The sequence below is a fragment of the Pyrus communis genome, chromosome 10, assembly GCF_041283825.1.
Source record: "Pyrus communis isolate YQ-2024b chromosome 10, ASM4128382v1, whole genome shotgun sequence".
In the NCBI taxonomy this organism is placed as follows: domain Eukaryota; kingdom Viridiplantae; phylum Streptophyta; class Magnoliopsida; order Rosales; family Rosaceae; genus Pyrus; species Pyrus communis.
This window is the reverse complement of record NC_142574.1, coordinates 4,272,886-4,298,841: the sequence shown is the minus strand read 5'-3', so window position 1 is coordinate 4,298,841 and position 25,956 is coordinate 4,272,886. Positions and strand designations below refer to the sequence as shown.

Sequence of the window (25,956 nt, the reverse complement as noted above, 5' to 3'; positions counted from 1 at the left end):
TTTTTCACGGAAACAAGCTAGCAATTACATAATATTTCATGTGTAAACCCTAGCACGAAAACTTCAAGTCTGCTGGGCTTTTTTTCCCAAAGCCTTAACCAGTACTAACTCATCTTAACCCACGCCTAAATTGTAGCCATAAAAGGAAAGCTAATAGAGTAGTGCTACACTTACAATCTAGTTGTACTATCATTTGTATCATCTCTCTAATAGAGGTACATCAAATTATTAAGCTAATAGAGTAGTGCTACACTTACAATCTAGTTGTACCATCATTTGTTCAATCTCTCTAATAGAAGTACGCCAAAATATTTGTATGAATGTAAACCACCTAAGAGTGCATGGAGGTCTCTGTCTCACTTACCGTTCTAAACTTGAGATTGTAACTTAGTTACCGTAGAATAACACTTCTGCTTCGTGTTTGAATCAACTTCGTCAGTATCTTGCTTCAAATTTATGTATAAAGATAATCAAATCTACTTTAAGTTTTCATACTTTACATTGACATTTTTGCACATAAATCAAGTTTCGGTATATGATCCAGAATCATTCGGTGCAAATTTTAATCAATTTTTTATACAGAATATCAAGACAACTTTAAGCATTCATATGGATGACTAAATATCCAATACATTTTCTTTTGAGATGAATAATGCTAAAAAGAATGAATGATACCTGTTATGACGTTTGTATAGTGAAATAACGTTGCATTGTATAGTGAAAATGTGTTTTATTAAAATACCAATAGATAGTAGAAGCAATCATAAAGAACTATTGAAAAACTCAAACGATTAGAAAAAGAAACGTTGCCTTATCTATCATAGGGCAAACACTTGAACAAAAACTGCGTCCATAAAGATAACTTATCTGGTTCCTCTAGAAAGAAAATGCACACGCTAACTAAACACCTTCCGTGACAAAAACATGTGGTGGAGGCTCAGATGTGTTTAGGATTTCCAGACTGTTCGGCCGTGTCATCCTCCAGGTCCAGTGACTGCTCAGATATTTCATCATCCGACTCCGGCGACTTCTTAGACACTTCAGTGGCTGGAAGCTGTTCAGGTCCCTCATCGCCATTTAACTCTTCTTCACTGAAAAGATCCCTTTGCACCGGGATAGTGCAGATCTTCTGAAATGAAATAATATCTCCAATGGCTCGATAAGCTGCCTCCTGATTGTTATCTTCCACAGTGTCATCTTTATTGTGATTGATATCAGGCTCCCCGGTTGACGAATCACTTTTTGGTGGCGGCATAAAAAACGGTATCTTACCCCTCTGCCAGTCGTGGAGGACCATCTTAGCTGCAGTCATCAAGTCGGGTTCACCACCCTTCAAAAGTTTGCCTGACAAATTGTTTAGCTGACATAGGAAGTCATTATCATCTTCCCACTTCTCTATCTTATATGCTCTTTTCAGGTGGATCTTTTGAACTCGTTTCAAAACTTCTCCTATGTGTTCTGAAGCATACTGTGACACGTATCACGCCCTTCAGTACAATATCTGTTTCAGAGTCACCGCTTTGATAGACAACTCCAGGGCAATCAATCAAGACAATCCTCTTTGTGAGTGTTATATACTGCCACACTTTAGTCTTCCCCGGGATAGGAGCAACTTTGCAAACATTTTTAGTTCGCAATGTGTTGTTAACAGATGACTTTGCAACATTAGGATACCCAACAAATCCAACAGAAATTGCTTGCTTGTTGCTTTTCAAACGGGTGAATTGTCCCAAAACTGATAGAAGAGTTCCCTTGCCAAACGATTTATTGATGCTAGCATGGAATGCAATAGTTGGAAATTCAGCCTTTAGTACGTTCAACCAACGTCTAAGCACCCATGAAGGAATCAAATCACACTTGTTCAACAAAAGAATTAAGTGTTTATGCATGCAGTGCTCTTTCAAATATTTCTCTAAGTGGTGGCATCTTGTACCTTGTGGATCCCTTGCATCCAAAACCTGGACAACCACATCAGAAGAGTCTACGACTTTGTAGAGCTCACCCCAAATACGTTTACTTTGGCCCTTCTCAAACATTGTATGCCGAACCAGGTCCTGAAATCCATCCGCTTCACTACCTTCTATAACATTGTCAGCAGCATGGTTCTCCTGAAACACATCAGCCTTCTTAGCTAAGGATTCATAATCTGCTGCGAGGAGCTTTGGACGTTTCCTCTTTGTCTTAGGTCCAAAGACATTAGAAAATGTCTCTCTCTCTCTAAAAGATGGAATCTGGTTTGCTTCTGTTGGTCATTCAAGAGGGACCATGGTAATTGCTTCTGCTTCAAAATAATATTGTCGTTACTTGAAACCGTCCTACCGTGCTCCTCACGGAAAATGTCGATCTGCTGCTGAGACGCAGCCCGAGTAACCCCAAACAGGCCGCGATCGGGCTGGATACGAGTGTTAGGCAACTCCTTGGACTGGAACTTGTTCCTCAAGACCGTTCCCTTGCGGTTACGTTTGGGCCTAGTGTTGTACATCTTGAGGCGGCGGACGGTGGCGCCGGTACGCGCGTCCTTGTTCTTGGCCTTGCCATCGGAACGGTTTGCGTCCAGAGAGTGCTTCGGATTTTCAGAGATGTTCACTTTTCTCTCCGTCTTCTTCACCATCTTTGCAGTGGGTCTGTTTGGCTGCTGAGAACGTGACGGAAATGCCTTGAGCAAAACCCTGAGATTAGGGTTTCAGTTATATAGAAAAACTAGGATGGTATCTTTATTTTTTTTTTTTTTTTTTGTGCTAATAGCATTTTACATCATGAGATTTAAAATTAAATCGATTTACATCTTTTACCATTTTTAATTATCTATTAAATCGATTTACATGATAAAATTAAAACTTTAGATTTTGAATAAAAGTGGTAATATTCATATATTTATTTTTACTTCTTAAACAATCTTCTCAAATTTTTACAGTTGATAACCTGAAAAAAATAATAGAAAAAAATTAAGGGGTGTAGTCAAACTAAGATTTTAAAGGATTTTAAAAGTGATAGATTTGATGAGATTTAAGAGTATTAAAGACTCCTACAAAATTTATATGGATTTTAAAAGAATTTGAATGGATTGTGGTGGATTGTAGTGGAAGGATTTGAAATCTTACAGGGTAAGGTTGGATTCTTTTTAATATTGGTTATATATACTTTTGGCTCTCAAATTCCACAAAATTCACAACTTATTGAAATCCTCCAAAATCTTAATTTTTTGAATACGCTTAGATTTGGATGGATTTTAAAATCTTTTAAAAATTTTTAATTAACTACACCTAGATTTTAAAGGATTCTAAAATCCTTTAATTGACTACACCTAGATTTGAATGGATTTTAAAATCGTTTAAAATCTTTTAATTGACTACACTACGATTTTAAAATCTTTTAAAATCATCTCAAATCTAAGTTTGACTACATCTCCTAAGGTGTAAGATGTAAATATCAAGAGGGTGTAAAATGTAAAAATAGGTGTCTCAATGGTACAACCTTAAACAATTGCAATTAATTTTTTGTTCAACAAACATAAGTATAGCCGGTGACATTTCAAATTAAAATTTGTCAACCGGCCGTCTCCGTCTCTGTCTGTCTGGTCGGGTCGTCTCTGCTGAATTGAAATTCCCGAATCGCAGCATCCTTCCTTCCTTCCTTCCTTCCTTGTTGTGGACTGGTGAGATAGAGAGGGCAGGCACGCAGACAGAGAGAGGCGAATGGGCAGGGACGGTGGTATCCTTGAGAAGCTGAGGAGTTTGGACGCCTACCCTAAAATCAATGACGATTTCTTCAGCCGTACGCTCTCTGGTGGCATCATTACCCTCGCATCTTCCCTCCTCATGTTCTTCCTCTTCGTCTCCGAGCTCGGTGTGTAATCATATGCAATTCCAATTCCAATTCCAACCCTTTGCTTAAGTTTGCTTTTTTTCCCTCCTGTATTTTACAAGTTTAGAAATTGAGCTGTATTGTTGTGGGTTTTATCTGTTGGCTTGAATGATATTGTTTTGGGTTTCTTTAGGATAATTCAATTAAGTTAGCAGAAGAAATATAATTTAGTCTGTTGACTTGATATTTACGATTTTTAGAGGGGATAACTTACAGGCTAATGTTATTATTCCTTCATGTCGCCACCGTTAAGCTGCTGGAAGCCCGCCTTAATTAACCTTTCATACTCCCTCCTGTGATTTTTCTTTGATAGTAAGCACTACCCAATGCCAGTGATCCATCAGGGGATCAAAAGTGTATAAGAAAACAGCACAATAGTAATCGTGTTTAAATCTGTTTGTAAAGCTGAAATTTTTTCCCTTCTTACTGCTATAGTGTAATGCGTTGAGAAGAATGCTCGAGTGCTTATTATGACCACGCCTTCTGCTCTCTTCAATCTTTGTTAACTATATAAATTCTTTTACTTGTTTGTGCTTGCAGGACTATACCTCCACACTGTTACAGAGTCGAAGCTTCTTGTAGATGTTTCAAGAGGAGAAACCCTACATATCAATGTAATCCTCCCCTTCTTCCTCCCCACTCCCTTCTGGGGTGATAAATATCAAAATCTTCATTTCCAATAACTTCGGGGATTAAATTAAACTTCTTTTGCAGATATCAGTTTTGTAGAACACCATCTTACATGTTACGTTCATAGGTTTACCTCTGTCATAGGTTTTTACAAGATCAAATCTTCTGTACCCAAAATGGTTGTGGCCTCTTGTGGCCTCCATCATTGCTTGACACATATTAAGTTTATGAAAACAAAATTAAGAAAAGTTCAGTTTATAAATATGTGTCAGTCAATGATTGGGGCCACAAAGAGGCCACACCCATTTTGGGTGCAGAAGATTTGATCTCGGTTTTTACATGGAGTAGTTCTTTTGCATGTAAAAATTTTTGTCCTTCATAATTGTTAATGGTTGTAGATTTATTAATTCTTTGTATCTTGTTTGAAACTGCAGTTTGATGTAACTTTTCCAGCTATCCGATGCTCATTACTCAGTCTTGACACAATGGATATTAGTGGAGAGCGGCATTTTGACATAGTATGTACCGCAGGCAGCTGCTTCTTGATAATTATTTTCCTTAATACTTCCAATTGTGTTAGGAACATGCCTATTGTTGACTTTTATCACAATCATACCGCTAGTGACCAACTTGCTTGAATGTCATGCTCACTTATTTTGTTAACTGACAATTTATGACACATCTACTTTCAGCGACACGATATAGTCAAGAAACGAATTGATGCGCATGGTAATGTAATAGAAGCTAAGAAGGATGGAATTGGTGCACCAAAGGTTTGTGGGAACACATGTTGTGCCATTTTCTTCAGAAAGCAGTGGTTACATATCGTACATGTTTGAATACCTGTTTATATTATTTGGTAAACATAATATTATGACTTGTATTTTACTCTCTGTTCAGTTTTTGTGCTTTTGGAAAAAACATGTAGAATTACAGAAAACCCTTCATAACGTGCACACAGATGCATATCAAACAAAATTTTCATCCTTATTCCTCATAATCTGACTATTCTGTCTGTGGCTGCATGGTTCTTTGTGGGTGCAGCTAGATTAAAATTACCAGCATTCACTATCTGCCATAATTGTAATTAATCATGTGATTCTGATACTTTCATACGGCTTTGTAGCAGATGCTTGACTGTCTTTGTGAATATTCCATACATCCCTTCATCATAGCATGTGCTAGTGCACCATCGCTTGAATATTTAGGTTCTTTTTTATGATGGGTAGAGTTTGACAAGGCATATGAACTACAGATTTGAATTAGTAATGCATTTGGCCTTATTTACTGACATGGAAAATGTTGTTAAAGAAAAATATTCTAGCGGCGGTGCCTTATGCACCATTTTTTGGTAAACTTCATTTAAAAGGTACTGCTTTTGCAAGTTTGTTCACCTTTGTTGCATGAGTAGTGCACAAGAAAACACCTAATAAAAAAGATCTAAAAGCAGACCCATTGAAACAAGAACCCATCAGTGAAAATGAAAGAAGGGGAAAGAACCTGATCACCCCTTCGTAAATGGAAGAAATGAAAGTAGATAATACAGAGGTTTTTTTGTTGCAATCCTTGTTCATTTTTTTGGGAGGGAAGCGAACAAGGAATACGAAACAGAATATTTTGTTTCTTATTCCTTGTTTGATTGGTACCCTGATCCTTTTATTTATTTATTCACTTTCATTTTAATTCTCTAATGCAGATTGAGAGCCCCTTGCAAAGGCATGGTGGAAGGCTTGAGCATAATGAAAAATATTGTGGATCGTGCTTTGGAGCAGAAACGGTATAAATGATTTTCTTCCATTCCTTGTGTTAATAATAGTTCTTTTTTATTTGGAACAATAATGCTAGGGACACCATGTTTGGTCCCAGATGATCTGCCTCCAATTTTGGAGCTCTCTAGACTCCGCAGCCGCAGGTACAGATTCCCAGAAAGAAGCCCAAAACAAAACCATAGAGAACTCTTTGAGTGCCTGACAGGCTTTTTGTGTGTGTGTGTGTGTGTGTGTGTGTGTGTGTGTGATTAGTGGTTTCATAGAACGCCTAGTGATCCTTGTTCTCTCCTTGTAAACATTTTTTTCCAGAAAATTCCATTAACCTTGGGATACTGCAAAAGCTGTCAAGGGGAAATGTTATTACTAAGAAACCGTTCAAAAGCTCAATTCCTGTAAAATCTCCACTAAGTTATAAGGATTCCCTATCACAAACTGAAAAATACATTTCGATAGCGCCATGTTTGAAGAATGCGTATGTGTATGAGTCCTTAGCATGACCCGTAAATTTATTTTTTAGTGCAGAGGATGTAGATTAAGAAGGTGGCACAGCTTACCAAATCTTTTAAACAAGTTGGTTTTGCTCAACTTGCTTCCTTAACATATGTACACGAATGCAAATTGCCTTATTCGTAAATGTCCTGCATGCTTGATTCATTAACATTTGATCAAATATTCTTGTTTTGTTATTTCATATTTTGGCAATTCTGTTTTAGTTAAACTGATTAGAGAATTAGTAATCTTGAAGCGTGCATCAACGAGATGTTCTTCCATTGTCCCTTAATCTCTTCCTTTTTCTTTCTTATGCAGTCTGATGATGAATGCTGCAACTCGTGTGATGAAGTTCAAGAGGCATATAGGAAAAAAGGCTGGGCACTGACAAATGCAGATTTGATAGACCAGGTTAGGTCATAGAAACTTAGGATTTTTCTTTGTGCGATCTGGTTGACTGGTATAAACATGGGCATATTACACCAATAAGTTTTCATATTACAAATATTTCTTCTTGTGAGTCTGATGACATACCAAATTGACTGAGAAAGTTAATAATTGGCTGGGGCACAGTTTCTTTCTTCGAGATCTGTATCTGAAATTTTATACCTAAGAAGTTTTGGACATCTCTCCGAAAAATTGAAAAGAAGTGTTAAGGCAAGGAGACTGAGGATAAGGGGATTTTTGTTTACAGCTAATTTTCAGTTTTAATCAATGGGAGACTGAGGAGTAGGTTTGGAGCATCTAGAGGGTTAAGGCAAGCAGATCTCCCATCCACTTTTTTATTTAATGTCGTGGTGGATGGGTTGAGTACATTGGTGAAAAGAGCCAAGGAGATCTGGTAAAGGGTTTGATAGGTGGTAGGAAAGAAGTGGAGATTTCTTATTTGCAGTTTGTGGATGATACAATTCTTTTACTTTCCAAGAATGATCAAAATTTGAGAAAATTATTGATTGTACTGGAAGTTTTCTGTACTACTTCGGGACTGAAGATGAATAGAGGAAAATCTTCGATTCAGGTATTGACACCCCATAAAGAAAAGTGGAGAAGCCAGCTATGGTCTGGTGGTGGTGAAGTGGGCAGATGGGCTGTGAAGTATTTGGGGCTGATGTTGGGTTCTAAGCCATAGCCTCAAGGACAACTGTAGATGCAAGCCATATGCTTGGTGATAATGCTTGCATTAGTATCAAATTGACACACAAATAAACACTTTCCTATTATTTTACTTTACCTTTTCATAAGGTCCTACGTTCGCATTGCTTTTGAGTTAAAAATTAAATGAACAAGAAAAGTGTGCATAATATTTTTTATATAATGAGTTTGTGCGTTACAATCTCTGCGGAATTCCTGGCAAGAGTTAGGTACATAAAGATGATAATGTTCCAAAAAGATGACAAAGACCCATCACAAGCCTTGAGACATGTTCAACAACATTTGGATAATTCCTTCATGCTGCTCAATTCAAAGGCTTCTTTCCATCCCAATGGACCCGAGTACCCATCGGAATATAGTACATATACTCCAAGAGAACTTGAGCAGACAAAGCACTGAGACCTCTCACTCTATCATCGTGTTCCATAATGTAAATGCCATTGATGTAGAACAAGTAACTTGAATTTAGAATTTAGAACTAGAGGATAGAAAGAAGTAGAAAGGCCGAGTAGAATCCAAGATAAGACAGAGGAGTAGAACAGAAATATAGAGGAAGACCGAGATAGAAGAAAGATTCAGAGAAAAGAAGATACGCATGGAGAAAATATGATTAAACAATCATTATGTCTGTCTAAATACAATTAGAAAGTACATATTTATACTATTGAAATCCTACAGCAAGGGTATCGTCTGGGAGAATCTTTTATCGGTTGTGGTTGTAGACTGCTTTTGCGGGAGGGAACTCCAGCTTAAAGGTGAATAAAGAGTGCTCGTTGTCGATCAGAGTAAGGTGGAGAGGTGGGTTACTTCCTGGGGTGTGAATGTGATTAAACAGTTGCCACTCCCTTTGTTGGTTTTTTTTTTTTTTTTTTCATTTTTTTTTTTTGGGTGGGGGGTTGGATCCAGGGCACAAAAGTTTGAGAAAAGGTTACAAAGTTGGAAGTTAGTTTCTCTCTAGAGGTGGCATGTTGACTTTTGACTACATCAGTTACCGAATTTTACAACGATTATTAGACCTGCACTTCACTTACTCATTGAATTCACTTCAATATCTGTAGTGACATCCACCAAAAAATTACTTAATAAATTTAATTTGAATAAGCAATAAGAGAGACCATCTCTCATTAAGAAGAATAAATATTTTTTCATAATCAATATTTTAAGTAAACAGGTAAACAGGCCTGCTCGTTTAAGGGCCAGTATGACCTGGAGTGAACCGGGCTGCAGGTGTGGTAGGTTTTAGGTGTAAGTTATTCGGGGCATTATTAAAGACTGGCCCGAGTGGGACATGGCGCACTATAGGTCTGGTCTTGACAGCCATCTGTTGAACACCTTTACTCCTAAGTTTGGACAGTTTTTGACGTTTGTGTGGCATTATGTTGATATTAATCATCAATGTGCTTTTTGTTTGCAGTGTGAACGGGAAGGTTTTATTCAAAAGATAAAAGATGAAGATGGTGAAGGATGTAATATTGAAGGATCCCTTGCAGTTAACAAAGTCGCGGGAAATTTTCATTTTATGCCTGGAAAAAGTTTTCACCAGTCTAACTTTCATGTCCATGATTTGCTGGCTTTCCAGACGGATAGTTACAATGTAAGGAACATTTTATTTTCTTTGGTAGCAAAGAAAATAATATAATCATGAAGTATAATATAAGTTTTGCCATCATTTTTGGTTGTAATTTTCTTTTTTTTGTTTTCTAGTAAAAAGCATGTGCCAACGATTTCAGTTTCATATTTCGTGATACAGATAAGTCACAAGATAAACAGATTAGCTTTTGGTGACCACTTTCCTGGCATGCAAAATCCCCTTGATGGGTAATTGTTTCTTTCTACCCATCCCTAGCTATTTATAAATTGAAGAAATGTTAGTGGCATCAACTTCAAAATATGGATGTTTTAGGTGGTAGTTTAATAGATATTGTTGATATGTTGTCAAATACAATATCATATGGTTGCAATTTGAATCTTTTATGTTATTTTACTGCATTTTCAGTGTACAATGGATGCAGGAAAGACCAGGTGGTATGTACCAGTATTTCATCAAGGTTGGTATTATCAGTAAATTAATTTGGGTTTTGCTATATGGTTATCCTTTCCAGGAACTCTGTTGAATGATTTCTGGAATTTCATTGCTTTCTCGGAATAATGACCACACAGGATTGCGAGCAAGTTCTTATTTGCATTTGTACTGTTTCTTTAAGAGTAGTTATTAATCAGTGAGGATATTTTGACACTTAATTTATACTTTGCAGGTGGTCCCTACGCTATACACCAATATTAGAGGCCGTACAATTCACTCAAATCAGGTACTTTTAAGCTTGTTGAATTTGTTTGGTTTGTGTTTGCCATCACATCTGCCTTGATATGTAGTCAAATTTGTATGGTGTAGTACTCTGTGACAGAGCATTATAAGAGTTCAGAGCTGGGACACTCTCAATTGCCACCAGGAGTTTTCTTCTATTATGATCTTTCTCCAATTAAGGTGTGTTTCCTGGTCCACATGTAACGTGGTATTCTAAATCGGATGTAGTGTCTTTGATAATTATGGTGGTGTGCCCATTTTTCTTAATTTGCTTATTTGTGCTTTCCTTCTCTGGTAATTACGTAAAAAAGATAAAAGTTTAGACTTTCCACGGTGAAAACATTCTATGTTTGTGGAAGCAAGTTGGGGAAACTAATGAAAACAAAAAGGCCAAATTGCATAAATCATCCCTGTTATTAGAGACTAGTCTCAAAGCATTCAAACCCTTGTGATGAAGCCTGATAACAATTTAGCCCAAAATTGAAATTTTTGTGGATTCTTCATCTGAAGGATGCACACAAGCCTCATGTGTGAGGTTAACTTTGTCTTCGCACCACTATTATTTCAGTAAGACAAGTGAGCCTTATAAATCTCATAAACCTTCCTTGTGGTGTCAAATTTCAAGATGGCTCATGGTAAAACAGTTGACACTAAACATTTGCGGTGAAGCATGTTAGAAATTTAGCCCAAAATTTAAAATTTCATCGATTATTCGTCCAAAAGGATGCACATGCACCTCACGTGCGAGTTAACTTTGTCCTTTCACCTTGTTTTATTGAGAAATGATGAATTTCATTGTTTTAGGGAGAGGCAATATTGAATGGGTTCATAAATGTGAAGGTGTTAAATATATTGGAGTATTATTTATTTGCCTCCTTATGTGCAAGTTATGGCAGTGCATACAACTTTGAGATGCAATACAAAGCCTCACAGAATTTCTGGTTCGTTGTGCACATCAATGACAAATGAGAACCCAAGTCTTGATCGATTACCCACAGAATAGAACACAAAAATAGGAGACGAATATTGATGATAGTATTGGAGACGTGGAGAGCGAGAACAAGAAGGAAATTGTATGTTCTCTAGTTTGTTTGAGGGGTGTCTTATTTACGGAACTCCTAATAACCGTTTAATAAGAATCGGGACAATTAGCCCAACATCTATTAATATTAGTAGAGGTTGTGACTTAATTGAAGAGTTGAAGCTCGTACCTGGGACTAACGTGTTAGATGGAGAATCTACGAATGTGGGGTAAAAAACTATGGGCTGACTGATGAACCCCAGCAGAAAATATACTTTTATCCTCAGAATGCTCTTCCCTTTATCTGATTATAATTTTTTTTCTTAACTGAAAATAGATCTGTTGGTTTTTCTTTTTCTTGTTAAGGATAAGATTCAGACTGGAAATTGACATGAGAGCACATCGCATGACTCAGAATAGTGATGCAATATAAAACTGACTGTCATGCCACACTCAAAAACCAGTAGGATTTTTAGAGATGTGGAACCTTATGTATGCTCCATTTCTAGTGTATTTGAACTATTCCCCAAATACGGGGGAAAGAAGCCTTCTTGTTTCTAGTGTAAGTCTGAACAATATGTGAAAAATTGTCAGGTTTATAACTTCAGTTAATAAAGTAGCTCATAATCATGTTATTGAGATGAACACTAGTATGAGCTGCCCTGTATAGCAAACCGTCTTTACGTTTTATTGTCGTTGCAGGTCACATTCAAAGAAGAACATGTTCCGTTTTTACACTTCGTGACCCATATTTGTGCCATAGTTGGAGGTAATCTAGCCCATTCTTACATGCATTGATGTATGTCGAAGAAACTAACACAGTATATGATAAGTCCTCAAAATCTTTCTGCAAGTGTTATAACCATTTGATTCAAACTTCAAATATAAGCATTTCTGAATGAACACACTGTTCTATCTTTTTTGTGGTTATGATTTTACTTAAAGACTTCTAACGAGTGATAAAAACCTCGACTTTCTTCTAGGTATATTTACCGTTGCAGGACTTGTAGATTCGTTTATATATTACGGTCAAAGAGCAATTAGGAAGATGGAAGCTGGAAAATTTGGGTGAATCCGGCAGTTGGGTATATGCTGCTCTAATATCCTCGCTTTCTGGGAGACATCGATTACAAGTAGATGGTCATCGAATTACTCTCTACTCTCTCGAGTGTCGTAGTGATCACAGATTATTAGCAAATATGTGAAACTAAATAGTAATGTGTAATGTTAAATTCATTTGGTTCAGTTTTTCTTTTTGTAAGTGAACTTACTGGTTATGCAAAGTGATTTCATGCATGTAACCACAAAGCTCGTTCAGGCTTCCTAACAGATAAATGCACCAAAGTATTAATTAATGGGTAATGTACTATATTTCAACAAAATGAAAATGTATGTGGAGTGGTGTGTGAGGGTAATTTGTGTCACGCCTTGATTACGAGATACGCCACGAATTGATGTGGCAAAATGACGTAGCGGTACAAAATACAGAGTCTATTGGAACTCATACGTAAAACATCAGAGCATCATCGGAATACAAATTAGCAATAAAGGGTAACAAAATCTCCTCTTGAGTGCGCTAACCCATACTAGTTACACCACACTGCTACAGGTGCAAATATAATAGCGCATAACCTTAGTTCGCAAACATTTCAAATATACATAGATAGAACTTTTCATAAAAGCAAATCGACGACTAGGTTGTAAACATATATATATATATATATATATATATATATATATAAATCCATGTTAATCCACATTTTTTGTGAAAAATGTAAATTTTTTATTTTCTCGAAATATAAGGAAAACATTATAAGGCATTTGCAAGTGATTTTACGGTTATTTAGCAATAAATGTATATTTAATACAATATTTCAGCTAAAAACTAAAAAAATAAGTAAGCAATATAGTAGTGAGGCCCAAAACAAAGTCAAAATGAGATTCCACCCTCAAGAATATCAATGGAAAGTCTTACATTAATTTTCAAAACTTCACAATGAGGCAAAGGTGGAAATAATAGATTGAATGATGGTTTAAGTAAAACCGACTAAAAACAATCAGAGTTAACCCATGTTTTTGCGAAATATTTTCCGTGAATATTAAGGAAAACATTATAAGGCATTTGGAAGCAGTTTTATGATTTATTGAGCAACAAATGTGTATTTAGTAGAATATTTAAGTCGAAAACTAAAAAAGTAAGTGAAAAATATAGTAGTGAGGCCAAAACATTGTCGCAAATGTGTTCCACTCTCAAGAATACCAACGGAAAGTCTTACATTAATTTTCAAAACTTCACGGTGAGGCGAAGGTGAAATAAATAGATCAAACGATGTACGAATTTGTAAAACCGATTAAAAACTGTGAGTGTTAACCCACTTTTTTGTCAAAAATGCAATTTTTTTTGTTTTCGCGAAGTATTATCTGTGAGCTAAGGAAAACCTTATAAGGCATTTAGAAACAGATTTACGATTTATTAAGTAACAAATGTATATTTAGTAGAATACTTAAAAAAAAAAAACAAAGTGTAGTGAGGCATAAAACATTGTCAAATAGAGTTCTACCTTCAACAATCTCAACAGAAAGTCTTACCTTAATTTTCAAAACTTCATGGTGAGACGAAGGTGAAAATAAATAGATTAAACGATGATTTAAGTACGATTAGGGGAGTATTGGTAGCGTGGTGCCGATCTTTCCCTATTCCAAATTATTTACTTCAAATATCTTTAAATTGAGGTCTTATATAGTTGATTACAAGTGTTCAAATATGAATAATAATAGATTTTGCATAGAAAAAAAAATTTATAAGCAGAAAAATATATTTTGAAGAACATGAATATGATAGTTTATTGTTACGGTAATAGAAATAAAAGAAAAATTAACAAAAAAAGCTAAAAAGAAAAAAAAATTGAAAATGTGGGGACCGGTATGATGCTAACTGCAGAACATGAAGATAATAGTTTGATGTTATGGTAAGGGAAAAAAGAAAAATTTAACAAAAAAAAAATAAAATTGATTAAATTGATGGTTTAGGCGTAAGGAGATGCAGCTCGAGCCCAAGCCAAGCGAGCTCAGGTGATAGCCCCAGCTCGTACGCATGCTTTCGAAAAGGCCTAAGGCGTAGCAGAAGCTGTGGAGGCTCATGAGGTTTAGTGTTTAGGTATGTGTGAATAGTAATGGGCCGTAAAATAACACCATGAGTTCGACTCATTCAACACCCGGCGCACTCGAATGTTTAGTGTATCAGGATTGATAACGGCTTACAAATGCCCCACTCCCGACGACAATGCTTCGTCCAGCCAACCATGGCTAACCCTTGAGATTAAAATTAAACCCTACCCTCTATTGATAATGGCCCATAAATGCCTACCCCCAACACCAATACTTAGTGCGGACAACAATGGTCAACCTGTGGGATTAAAACTAAACTACCCCTATAAACACCCTACCCCGGCACTAATGGTTCGTACATGCAACAATGGTTTACCTGTGAAATTAAAACACACAAAGTACGTGTGAGAGTTTTCATGGTTGACCCGTGAAATTAAAACAAAGTACGTGTGAGAGTTTTCATATGAAAAATAGTTTATCACATAATATTAAAGTCACTCGCTAGTAATCCTATGCATTCCACAATCAACACAATTGAAGCATCATGCAAACTAAGGCGCACATAAAACGACGCACATGTCATTGGGACGTCACATGTCTATGATGAGTCAATCAAGCTTCATCAATCCGTAGATACCTAACTCTAGTCATAATAAGGATCATTGCACGAGTTTCGAGAATTTACTTGTGCAAAAGGACCAAAATGACCCTATGACCAAGCAAGGGTCAAACATAGGATTCACTTCCAATGGGTATCAAATTTGAGTCACACACGGCGACACACTACAATGATTTTAGGAACTTCAATGTAAAAAATGGTCAACCCTTGGTCAAAGCAGCTCCATCTAAGGTCACAACCCTAGATTCTCCAATACAAAAGATCTGAATCTTTGACTTTCGTTCCACAAGTACCTATGAGCCACACAATACTCCAACTACAACCTATAACAAAATAAAAACAATCCATATGTCGCATATCTGCCATTTACAAAATCGAGTGGCGCTCCAATTTGGTTTTATGATCAAACGACCAAATATCGACAAACGGACCTTGGATATGAGCTTAAGGTATCGAGAACGTCTTGCTGTCCAAAACCAAATCACCTGAGTGATCCACGTGCCGCTACACTCCGTGGTCTTAAGAATGGAAACCCAAGGGGAAGAATTTTTGTACCTGATGCGACAGCTAGAAGTGGCCGAATAATAGTCAAAACCTTCGAAAAAGTAGCGATTCCCAAAACTTTCGAGGCTTATCGAGTCGTGGTCGAAGATCCAATGATGGTGATGCTAGTCAGGTTTTACTCACGGGGATGTGGGCTACAAAACCCAGATGGTGTCCCATTGAGATCGTTGGTTAAAATTAGGCCTGGCAAACGGGTCGTGTCTGTCGTGTTCGTGTTGTTTTCGTATAACACCTGTTATCTTAACGGGTCGTGTCGTGTCACACCCGTTATCTTAACGGGTCCTTAACAGGTCGGGTCACTTTACCCAACGGGTAAAGTGACCCAACCCGTTATGACCCGTTAAGAATTTTTTTTTTTTTTTTTTAAATTTGCACATACCACACATTGCCACATAAATATTACTTCAAAACATTAAAACATTTGTCGTTTAAGTACTATATCTACATTCGAAAATAAGAGCCTAATAAAAAAATAATACATACACTATAATCTATTCCAAATATTAAATGTGCAAGGACATGCAAAATGAAAGAGTATTTGTTTTCAAGATTGTAAGTCTTTCTCAAAAGTTTACACCTTTATCTACAAAATCTTCAATTTACATCGATCATCATGAAATTGTATTGAAACTTTGGCTTGATCTATTGCCTTGAAGAATTATGTTGAAGATGTTTTCAGTAAGGTTTTCTACGTCAGAACTCTCTTCCAAATAAACTAAGTATAGAAAAACCAAACATTAAAAATCATTCAAATTATGAGAAGTTTACCAAAATAATTATGAAAAGAAATAAAATAATAATGCTATACCATATAAAAATATATTAAAATAACCATTAAATCGTGATTTTTCGTATATAACCGTCGAAAAGCTTTGTTCCATTACTTGATCTCTGAATGTTTGTTTTTTGTGATTTTTTGTTGATGTGATTTTTCGTATACAAACATATTTGACGGTTTGGATCGCTGAAATTAGTTTTGGAGAATTCGTATCCCAACAAAACGATAGATTGACTAACACTTAGAGTTTATTTGTACTTTCATTAAGTATAACATAAGATTTTGTGGTATCCACTTGTGTAAATATTTTAAATTGAAGATCGAATTCATTCATTGTATTCATATAGGGTCAAGGAGTGTACCTGTAAAAAATCATCAAAATCGGAGTTAAAATAACCGTTAAATCGTGATTTTTCGTTTATAACCGTCGAAAAGCTTTGTCCCGTTACTTGATCTCTAAATGTTTGGTTTTTGTGATTTTTTGTTGATGTGATCTCCAAGCATATACAAACAAGTTTAACGGTTTGGATCGTTGAAATTAGTTTTGGAGAATTCGTATCCCAACAAAATGATAGATTGACTAACACTTAGAGTTTATTTATACTTTCATTAATTATAACATAAGATTTTGTGGTATCCACTTGTGTAAATATTTTAAATTGAAGATCGAATTCATTCATTGTATTCATATAGGCTTAGCCTCGCAATGGACTAGCAATAATGTGGTTTAAACTTGCACCCATTTTTAATTGTAGCTTTAATGAAAAGGGTTTGAGCTAAATTTATTTTAACCAAAAACCATCCTATAACTTTATTTAACTACCAATGCTTGGTGGTTCAACTGGTAAGGAGCTTGTTCCCCTTAAGCAAGGTGTCGAGTTCGAGCCTTGTGAATTGAGAAGCCAACATTGGGAGAGCTTGCCCCTTGAATGGGGTCCGACCCAACTCGAGGGATTAGTCCTCGCCTATGTGCTGGGGATACCCTGGATCCATAAAAAAAACGTAACAACTCGTCCTGATTAATATTACGGATTTAGGAACGAAAGGGTATTTTAGTAATTTCATTGGGATTGGGCTAGATATTTTGAATAGGTTGCTTTTGGTCTTAATTGGTGAGCCATGTGGGGCCCACCCTTGGTTTTTGTCCCCCGGCCCAAGCAGTTCATCCTTTCGCTTCCCTACTCTCCGTGACAACTCTCGAACTATCACATCCCGGCCCGAGCCCCCATCACATCCCGGGCTCGACTCCACTGTAGCACAATATTGTCTGCGTTGGGCTCCAACCACGCCCTTACAGTTTTGTTCTGGGATTGGGCTAGATATTTTGAATAGGTTGCTTTTGGTCTTAATTGGTGAGCCATGTGGGGCCCACCCTTGGTTTTTGTCCCCCGGCCCAAGCAGTTCATCTTTTCGCTTCCCTACTCTCCGTGACAACTCTCAAACTATCACATCCAGGCCCGAGCCCCCATCACATCCCGGGCTCGACTCCACTGTAGCACAATATTGTCCGCTTTGGGCTCCAACCACGCCCTTACAGTTTTGTTTCTGGGAACTCACACGAGAACTTCCCAATGGGTCACCCATCATAGGATTGCTCTCGCGCATTACTCGCTTAACTTCGTAGTTCCCATAGAACCCGAAGCCAGTGAGCTCCCAAAAGGCCTCGTGCTAGGTAGGGATGAGAATATACATATAAGGATCACTCCCCTAGGCGATGTGGGATCTCACAATCCACCCCCCTTAGGGGCCCGACGTCCTCATCGGCACACCACGGCCAGGGTTAGGCTCTGATACCAAATTGTCACATCCCGACCCGAGCCTCCACCACATCCCTTGGCTCGACTCCACCGTAGCACGATATTGTCTGTTTTGGGCCCTAACCACACCCTCACAGTTTTGTTTCTGGGAAATCATACGAGAACTTCCAGTGGGTCACCTATCATGGGGTTGCTCTCATGCTCTACTTGCTTAACTTCGGAGTTCTCATGGAGCCCAAAGCCAGTGAGCTCCCAAAAGGCCTCATGCTAGGTAGGGATGAGAATATATATATAAGGATCACTCTCATGGGCAATGTAGGATCTTACACGAACCACTCTTTCTCCTTCTCTCACCTCTCTCTTCTTCTCACTCTCGTTCTCGTCTCTCATTCTCTAGAAGCCAAAGCTAGCAAACATTACCACCACCTTCGCCGAAGTGGCGAGCACAACCACCACCATCAACGTTGGCTAGCCACGAGCACTACCATAACCTCCTCTCCCTCACTCCGTACCTCTTATTCTCTTTTTTCTTCCACAGAAAGCACCAAAAGGGTGCAATGGCAAACTCCGGCGAGTCTTACCTTTTTTGACTAGGTAAGGCTTTAAAAACCATTTACTCTTCTTCCGTTTCAATGTCCTGGTAGGTTTTAAAGACTATAGGTTGGTTTTGTGGACTTTTGTGACAGAAAACACTTCAGATGAGCTTTTCCCAGATTTCGGCAAGAACCCATGGGTTTCATACCGTTTTCCGGCCAACTACGGCCACCTCTCGACCTCTCATTAGTACGAATCTCTTCCTTGTTCCTTGGCTTCATTTTGGTATATTGCATGATAGGTTTTAAGTAGGTTTTAGGGTTGAACGGAGCTGTAAAGGCTACGACTTTCTACTTCCTCAAAACAGCCAACCTGGCCTAGAAATGGGTCAAACCCGATCTAGAAACGTTAGACCAGCCCAACTCGTTGGGCCATGGAACCCGGCCCATTTGGCAAGCCCAACCTAATAACCTTAAAAACGAGAACCATCAGCCCAAACTTGAAACCCTTTGGCCTAGTAATCAGCTCATCCTAGACCTTGGCCAGTGCGTGGCCCTGCACGTAGGTGCCTGTCTTGGCAAGCACGTGAAGCACACGCGCTTCCACCGGAGGTACTGAAGGCAGCACCAGTGACTTTTTCGGCCAACTTTATGGCGACCCCAATCGGCGCGTGCGGCATAGCACAGTCGTCTACGCCGCCGCCCTATGGCGGCACATGAGGGCACATGCGGCGGCGCGTGGAGGTATCTGATGTTCCCCTTTAGGTTTTTTAACGTCCTAAATCCGTTTCCAATATCTGTTTTCCTAAATTCAATCATTTTAGTATAGTGTTATTAATTGGTACCTTTATGTGCTTAGGTGCATTTGTTTGTGGCGTTTCAGTCTTCTCTTGTTTACACGGCTTTCGATGGTAAAATATCTGTGAGTGGACCCCTTCCAAAATGCATGTTTTACTATTAGAAATGCATACATGAAAAGCATGATTTTATGACTACGTTTTATGAAACGTTTATGGGTGAATTAGCTATTGTACTTTATCAGATTTACGTTCTTTGGAATATTTATGATTATATACATACTTATGAACATGGTTTTACGATATGACGTTTTAGCCATTGGGCTCCGATTGAGATAGATATATATATATATATATATATATACATGTTAGAAATATTATGTTTATGTTTATGTGCTTATTTAGTAGTTATTCATACGATCTGTCTACGGACGAATGATACTTGTATATTGGCTTCGGCCGGGAGATGTAGTGCCTATGGGCAGAAGATATTTATAATGGCTTCGGCCGGGTGTAGGTTAGTGGCTTCGGCTGGAAGATACTTATATATGGCTTCGGCCAGGTGTAGGTTTGTGGCTTCAACCGAAAGATATTTATATATTGCCTACGAGCTGAAGATGTAGTGCATTCGGGCGAATGAAGATTTATATATATACCTTTGTGCTACTACTACTAAGCACACTATATATGATATATGTTTTATGAAGTTTTATGGCATGCTAGGTTTTTAGAAAACCTATTACATATTATGCTATACGAGTTTTCTAAACCTAGAGGTTAGTACGTTAAAATTAACTGCTTTAGTATTACTATATATCAATTTGGTCCACTCATGTTTTGTTTTGCACCCCCTTGGGACTTAGAATAGAGGCGTACAATCCCGGCGTCAAGGCGCTTCCGCATCCGCATCTTCAAGTCTTCTCGATGTAGGACCCACCCCTTTGTGCATTCAATTTTATATTATTCCTTTTTAGTGTCTTGGATTAGTTGTATGCTCTGAACACGTTCAAAAATTGCATATTCATTATAGTTAAATTTACAAGTTTTATTTATGTTAGTTATTTCTTTCTAGTTCTCATGCATTCTAATATGGCTTTGTCATCTTTGGGTGTCGGTCAGCACGTGCCTACCTTAGTATTTGGAGGATATCAGGGTCGGGCATGTCAAGAAAAGACTTCAATTTTAACGAAAAGAACTTAAGTTTTAAGGAAAATTACAAAAGTAAAAAAACACACTAGAGGAAAATGAAGGCTCTAAGGTTTCTCTACGCGTTGCGCTATTAACGTATGCGAGAATCAAAATTTACTGATTCAATCAAGGTTTGTGAGAAGATTTAGGTTGATTCGGTTAGGGTTATTGCTGTTTGCTTATTGAGAGGATTATGTTGAGTCTTGAAAGGATAATTAGGGTTTAGTTAACTAAGGTTGAGATAATTAAGGGGTTAGATCTTTTGGGGAAAAATAGTAGTTGGAGTTCGTATAAGTGGTTAGTGCTTCTTAGGAAAGTTCTTAAGTTTCTGCATCCTCTTCACTACGTTGTGTAAGATGGTTTCATGTTTTTCACACGTTTCATGGTTTTCAAAGAAGTTTATTGGCTAGTTTGTGGCTTGCTTGTTTATGGTTTGCTGATTGGGTGAATTTGGACTTGATTGATTTTGCTTTTAATTATATAGTTCTCTGTTGCTGGGATGATTTAGCTACCCTAGATTTAGGACTCAAATTTGTGACGTTCAGGGTTTCGGCGCGCCTTGTAATTATTACATGACGTCGTTGCTGATCTAGTTCTGGTGTGGTAATTGCTTTTGTTACTCTGTTTGAAGACGGTTGAGTTAGTGTTGGTCATTTTATCTAGGCGGTTTCTGTGCACGCATGCTAGCTTTTTATTAGCTTTTATTTTAGGGGCTAGATCTAGGGCCATTAATTGTGTGAGTTTTACAATTATTATCTCTTATCTGCCTTGTTTGGATAGTTTGGTAATGATGATTTTTATTCTGCTAGTGTGTTTTGATGGTTGGATTCCCCCAAAGTTTGGCTATTTATACAGGTTTTGGCAGTGCCTTTGGTCTTCACCATGATTAGACTACTATTACTGCAAAATGGAGAAGGAGAGCTGAGAAAAGAAGGGTAGGTGAGAGTTCAAATGATGAAAGGTCTTATAGGGAGGTGGTTTCTAGCCGTAAGACTAAGTGGGTGGCTAGGGTTGATGCGGTTCAGGATTGAAGAAGGGTAGAGAAATGTGGGGATCACGATCAGGGGGTAAGATCTTCACAATTTAATTTGCCTATTATTCTTAATAATGTGTTTTTGAATGCAAACATGAATTTATTGGATACTATTTCAGTTGAATTTGCTAGGGGTATTTTGTATGATGATATTTTTGCGGATAATGCTTACTTCACTTTGATTTGTGATGAAATAAGTGTTATCTCTGAGGTAGATTGCAAATTAACTTCTTTGATGCTATGCATGAATTTACTCATCATCAGGATGTTGTGATGTCAAGTATAAGAAGTGAAGAGGGTGATAATAAGGATAAGTTTGGGAGCCTGGTTGCGGCTTGTTATGCTGCTGAGGTTGCCTTTGTGAGTGCTAGACCAGTTATAGGGATGTTGAGTCCAAGGAAATGGGTCTGTGAAGAGGATGCTGCAAAAGCGAGACTGAGTTCTTACCTTAACAAGCTGGATTAATGAAGTGCATAGTTTGGAACTATAGGGAAATGCAATGGTGAGAAGGAAGCGGAATGAAATTAACAAGGTAAGGGATGCTACTGGCTTTTGGTGGAGTCAGGGTGATGGCCTTGAACAAGTTTTTGTGAATGACTTCAGGCTCCGTTTTACTTGTTCTGAGGCTCCTTTCCCCAGAAGTTGGCCTTGGTTTTGAAGATGATTGGGCTATGCATTTCTGATGACCAAAATAACAGTCTGATCTTTATCCCCTCGGAGGCAAAAATTTGGGGAAATGTTAATAATATTGGAGCGTTGAAAGTTCCAGGTCCATATGGTGTTCATGCTAGCTTTTATCAAAATTGTTGGGAGATGGTGGGGACATCAATTTGTAATATGGTGAAGGATTTCTTTGCTAATAATTCTAGCCTCAGACTCATTAATCACACTAACATTGCCTAAATTCCTAAAGTTGATAATCCTTAGACAGTGAGTAACTATAGACACATTAGTCTTTGCAATGTGAGCTACAAAATTATTACGAAAATCATTATTACAAGGCTAAAGCCACTTCTTAATGCTTGCATTTCGCCTAATCAAGGTGCCTTTGTGCCGTGTAGATCAATCCAAGATAATATCTTAATTGCTTATGAATTATTTTCAGGAAAAAAGGAAGAACGGGATTTATGGTGCTAAAGCGACACCAAGAGCTTACGATTTTCTGAATTGGGATAATATAAGGTGTGTTCTAACAAATTTTGGTTTTAGAGTTTGGTGGATTAACTTTGACACGCCTTAACCCAGATATCCAAATGACACCTGGATGGCATATGCTGGCTGACACTCGAGAGTGACGAAAGCCATAAATATATGAACAAGCAAGAATATAAAAGAACCTATAATCCAAAAGTCATATAACGAACAACGATGATACGGAGTATACATACACTAGGAGACAATAATAATATTCTGAATTGAACCTGAGTGCAATAGAACCTCCAACGGTCACAAATCCAAAATAAAAGAAGCACAAATATGTCCAAAGCATAAACCTAAACATAAGTACGAATGAAAGATAGGACATCAAGTTACAATTATCATAAAGAAAAGCCATACGCAAGTAGAAGAATGCTAAATCATTGGAAGGGAACTGCCTCAATGCTCGGGTTGTATTCCTCGTCACTATGTCCAAAGCGGATGCAAAAACAAAAGATGAGTGCACCATAATTTATATTAATACTAAATAATAAGAAAACCATTCTCTTTCTGAACATACTAACCCCTTGTGTTGAAAACGTATATAATACTACATATAGGTTTTGCTAAAACTCTACCATGCCCTGAAAACATTCATAGGTTATAAAACTGTATCTAAAAGTGGTATTAGAAACGCTTGACTGCAAAACTCAAATAATCTCATAACTCAAATCAATGGTATACTCAACCAGGGGTATCATAGTTGCCCGAAGGCATAACCTATCCATCACCTGAAGGTGAAGCTGTACGACTTTGGGTTACGCTAGAGAAGAAATATATACATATATACATAACACACCGACACTAGTCGTGGCTAGTGAAGCTGTCCAACACTGGTTTTCCCAATGAAGCTAGGAGTATGTCATAAATATCATCAACTGTGTCCTATGGCCATAGACGTCTACATACTTGTGTTGTGCGTATGTGTTGCATGATAACCCACTAGATAAACACAGAAAAACATATCTCAAAATCTCATAACAAATCTCCGGAGCTCAAAGGCTCAAAGCATCAATTCATAAACCATGATAGTTCATATTCGTAAATCCACGGAATTTCATACGTAACAATCCAATAATTCAAAACCTTTAGTAGAATGTAATTTCGATAAATCATAAATATTTCGTAAAAGCAATTTAGATAAAATCATAAATTCTTGGTAAACCAAAAATATGGAAATCTGTAAAACATACTATAAACATGCTCAGTTCATGAAATATGATATGCATGCAATCCTAAGATTTATAAAACATGTAATTTGAGAAGGGGTCCACTCATAAATATTCGCTCCTAGGGAGTTGCTCGGATTAGGAAGGACTGGATCACTTCCAACTGATGCACCTAAACACAAATAAAGACCATTTAATAAAACGCTACTAAAATGATACAATTTAGGAAAACGGATAGCGGATTTGGATTTAGCATGTCGAAAAACTTAGAAAGAGACCCCAGGTTTCCCTACGCATCGCCACGCGCCGAGATAGATCGCTAAAAAAAGTTGTTGGCACCGCCGTGGTCGTCATCATGGACGACAGTGGAGGCTTGTGTACTCCACGCGTCGGCCATGGCAGCGCCCACTCGCTAACCGTGGAAACTGGGTTTCAGACTCCGGTCGAATCTGGGCTTGGGTTGCTGGGTTGGGCCAAGTTATAGAGTTAGGCTTGGGTTAGGGTTAATGGATTGGGCTTAGGTTAATGGGTTGGATTTTGGGTCATGGATTTGGGCAGGATATCAGATTGGATTTGGGCTTGGTTTTGGGTTACAAGTCGGGTCGACCCGATTGGGCTCGCGGGTTACTGGACCCAACGAAAGAGAAAATCGAAACTCTAGGTATTTTGGGCCCAGAAACTTCCCCAGCTCCGATTTGGGGTCAAATCTCAACTCCTTCCCACGTTCTACATACCAAAATGAAGATAAACAAGTGTAGATTAGAATTACACATTTCTCTGAGTCAGCCATGGTCGGAGTTGGCTGAAATTTGGCTTGCAAGTCGTCAGGTTTTCACTGGAAAACTGGGGAAAGGAAGAACATGCAAGGATAAGGTTAAAGCCTTCGATTTTCAACTCAAAAATCACCCAAACAACTTAAACACATCGAACTCACCTCGATTTCGTCGGATTCCAAGTTGAGTCACCAAAGAACACGGTTATTCCACTGTGCATGCACGGTTGACAAGGAAGAAAAGGATGAAATTGAAGTGATGATCTACGGTGAAGTTGACCTTTTGAGGCTCGATTGCCAGAGATCAGTTTAAGAGAAGAAAGGGAATGCTGAGAGAGGTGTCGAGCTAGGGGAAGAAGAGGAAAAGAGTGTTCTAAAGTGAAAGAAATGCCACAGGTGGGGGAAGAAAATTATGGGCCGGGTTATAAACCCAACACAGGGGTGGGTCCTACACACCAATGCATGAAAGTTAACAAAAAAAATCAACCGTTCTGTCATTGGGGGTATTTTCGTAAATTTAAATGTAAGTTTTAAAATGGGTTGTTACAAACTTGGTCATGGAATGTATCTCATCCACGTCATTTTCGATCAACATTAATGGTGATTCCCACAGTTATTTCTTCCCAAGTAGGGGTATTAGACATAGGGACCCTCTTTCTCTATATATTTTCATTTTATGTATGGAACCGCTCATTAGAAGCCTTAATGATCTGGCTTGTAAACCTAAGTCTAAGTTGGTCCACTTGGATATAAAGTTTCCAACTTAGTGTTTGTTGATGACTGTCTTATTTTTGCTAAAGCTACCCCTAGGGGTGCTAGGAATGCTCTTAAAATACTAAACAACTTTGCAAATGCTTCAGGTTAAAAGATCAACTTTCATAAGTCATCTCTGTATCTCTCTAATAATTCTACAAGTCAGACTAGAAATGAGATTGTTAATATTATTCAAATTCAGCATAAAACTATTATAGGAAAATACTTGGGGATCCATAATGTAGTTTTCTAGAAAAACCCTATGAATGGTAATGAACTGCTCAAAAAGGTCAAGCAGAAATTAACAGGTTGGAAAGCTAGTGCGCTTTCGAAGGCTAAAAGGCTCACCCTTGTTAACTCAAATTTTATAGGTACGCCTAATCATATCATGTCTTGTTTTAAATGTCCTAATAAGCTCACAAGCAGGTTGAATAAGGAATGCATAGATTTCTTTTGGG

General features: G+C 37.8%; 1 protein-coding gene, 1 long non-coding RNA gene and 1 pseudogene across 2 annotated transcripts; 2 read left to right on the top strand and 1 right to left on the bottom strand.

The window, feature by feature from the left end:
* Nucleotides 1-937: 937 nt before the first annotated feature.
* On the bottom strand, nucleotides 938-2,611 carry LOC137727415 (nuclear/nucleolar GTPase 2 pseudogene; annotated as a pseudogene).
* Nucleotides 2,612-3,499: 888 nt separating this feature from the next.
* LOC137729329 (uncharacterized) lies at nucleotides 3,500-12,612 on the top strand. The gene is made up of 13 exons (XM_068468248.2): nucleotides 3,500-3,846; nucleotides 4,405-4,478; nucleotides 4,929-5,012; nucleotides 5,187-5,267; nucleotides 6,191-6,271; nucleotides 7,071-7,163; nucleotides 9,319-9,498; nucleotides 9,655-9,722; nucleotides 9,901-9,952; nucleotides 10,160-10,213; nucleotides 10,297-10,389; nucleotides 11,933-11,999; nucleotides 12,214-12,612. The coding sequence occupies exons 1-13, from the start codon at nucleotides 3,696-3,698 to the stop codon at nucleotides 12,300-12,302; spliced, it is 1,167 nt and encodes a 388-aa protein (XP_068324349.2). The 5' UTR covers nucleotides 3,500-3,695; the 3' UTR covers nucleotides 12,303-12,612.
* An 8,020-nt stretch (nucleotides 12,613-20,632) lies between these two features.
* LOC148693396 (uncharacterized) lies at nucleotides 20,633-22,209 on the top strand. Its single transcript, XR_015952777.1, has 2 exons — nucleotides 20,633-21,641; nucleotides 21,872-22,209. It is a non-coding gene; the product is annotated as an uncharacterized LOC148693396 (long non-coding RNA).
* The last annotated feature ends 3,747 nt before the right edge of the window (nucleotides 22,210-25,956 follow it).

Coding starts and splice junctions, on each gene's coding strand:
- LOC137729329 (XM_068468248.2), top strand. CDS start 3,696: ATGGGCAGGGACGGTGGTATCCTTGAGAAGCTGAGGAGTTTGGACGCC. Junction 5,268..6,190: donor ATGGAATTGGTGCACCAAAG/GTTTGTGGGAAC, acceptor TCTCTAATGCAG/ATTGAGAGCCCCTTGCAAAG. Junction 10,390..11,932: donor ATGATCTTTCTCCAATTAAG/GTGTGTTTCCTG, acceptor TTGTCGTTGCAG/GTCACATTCAAAGAAGAACA.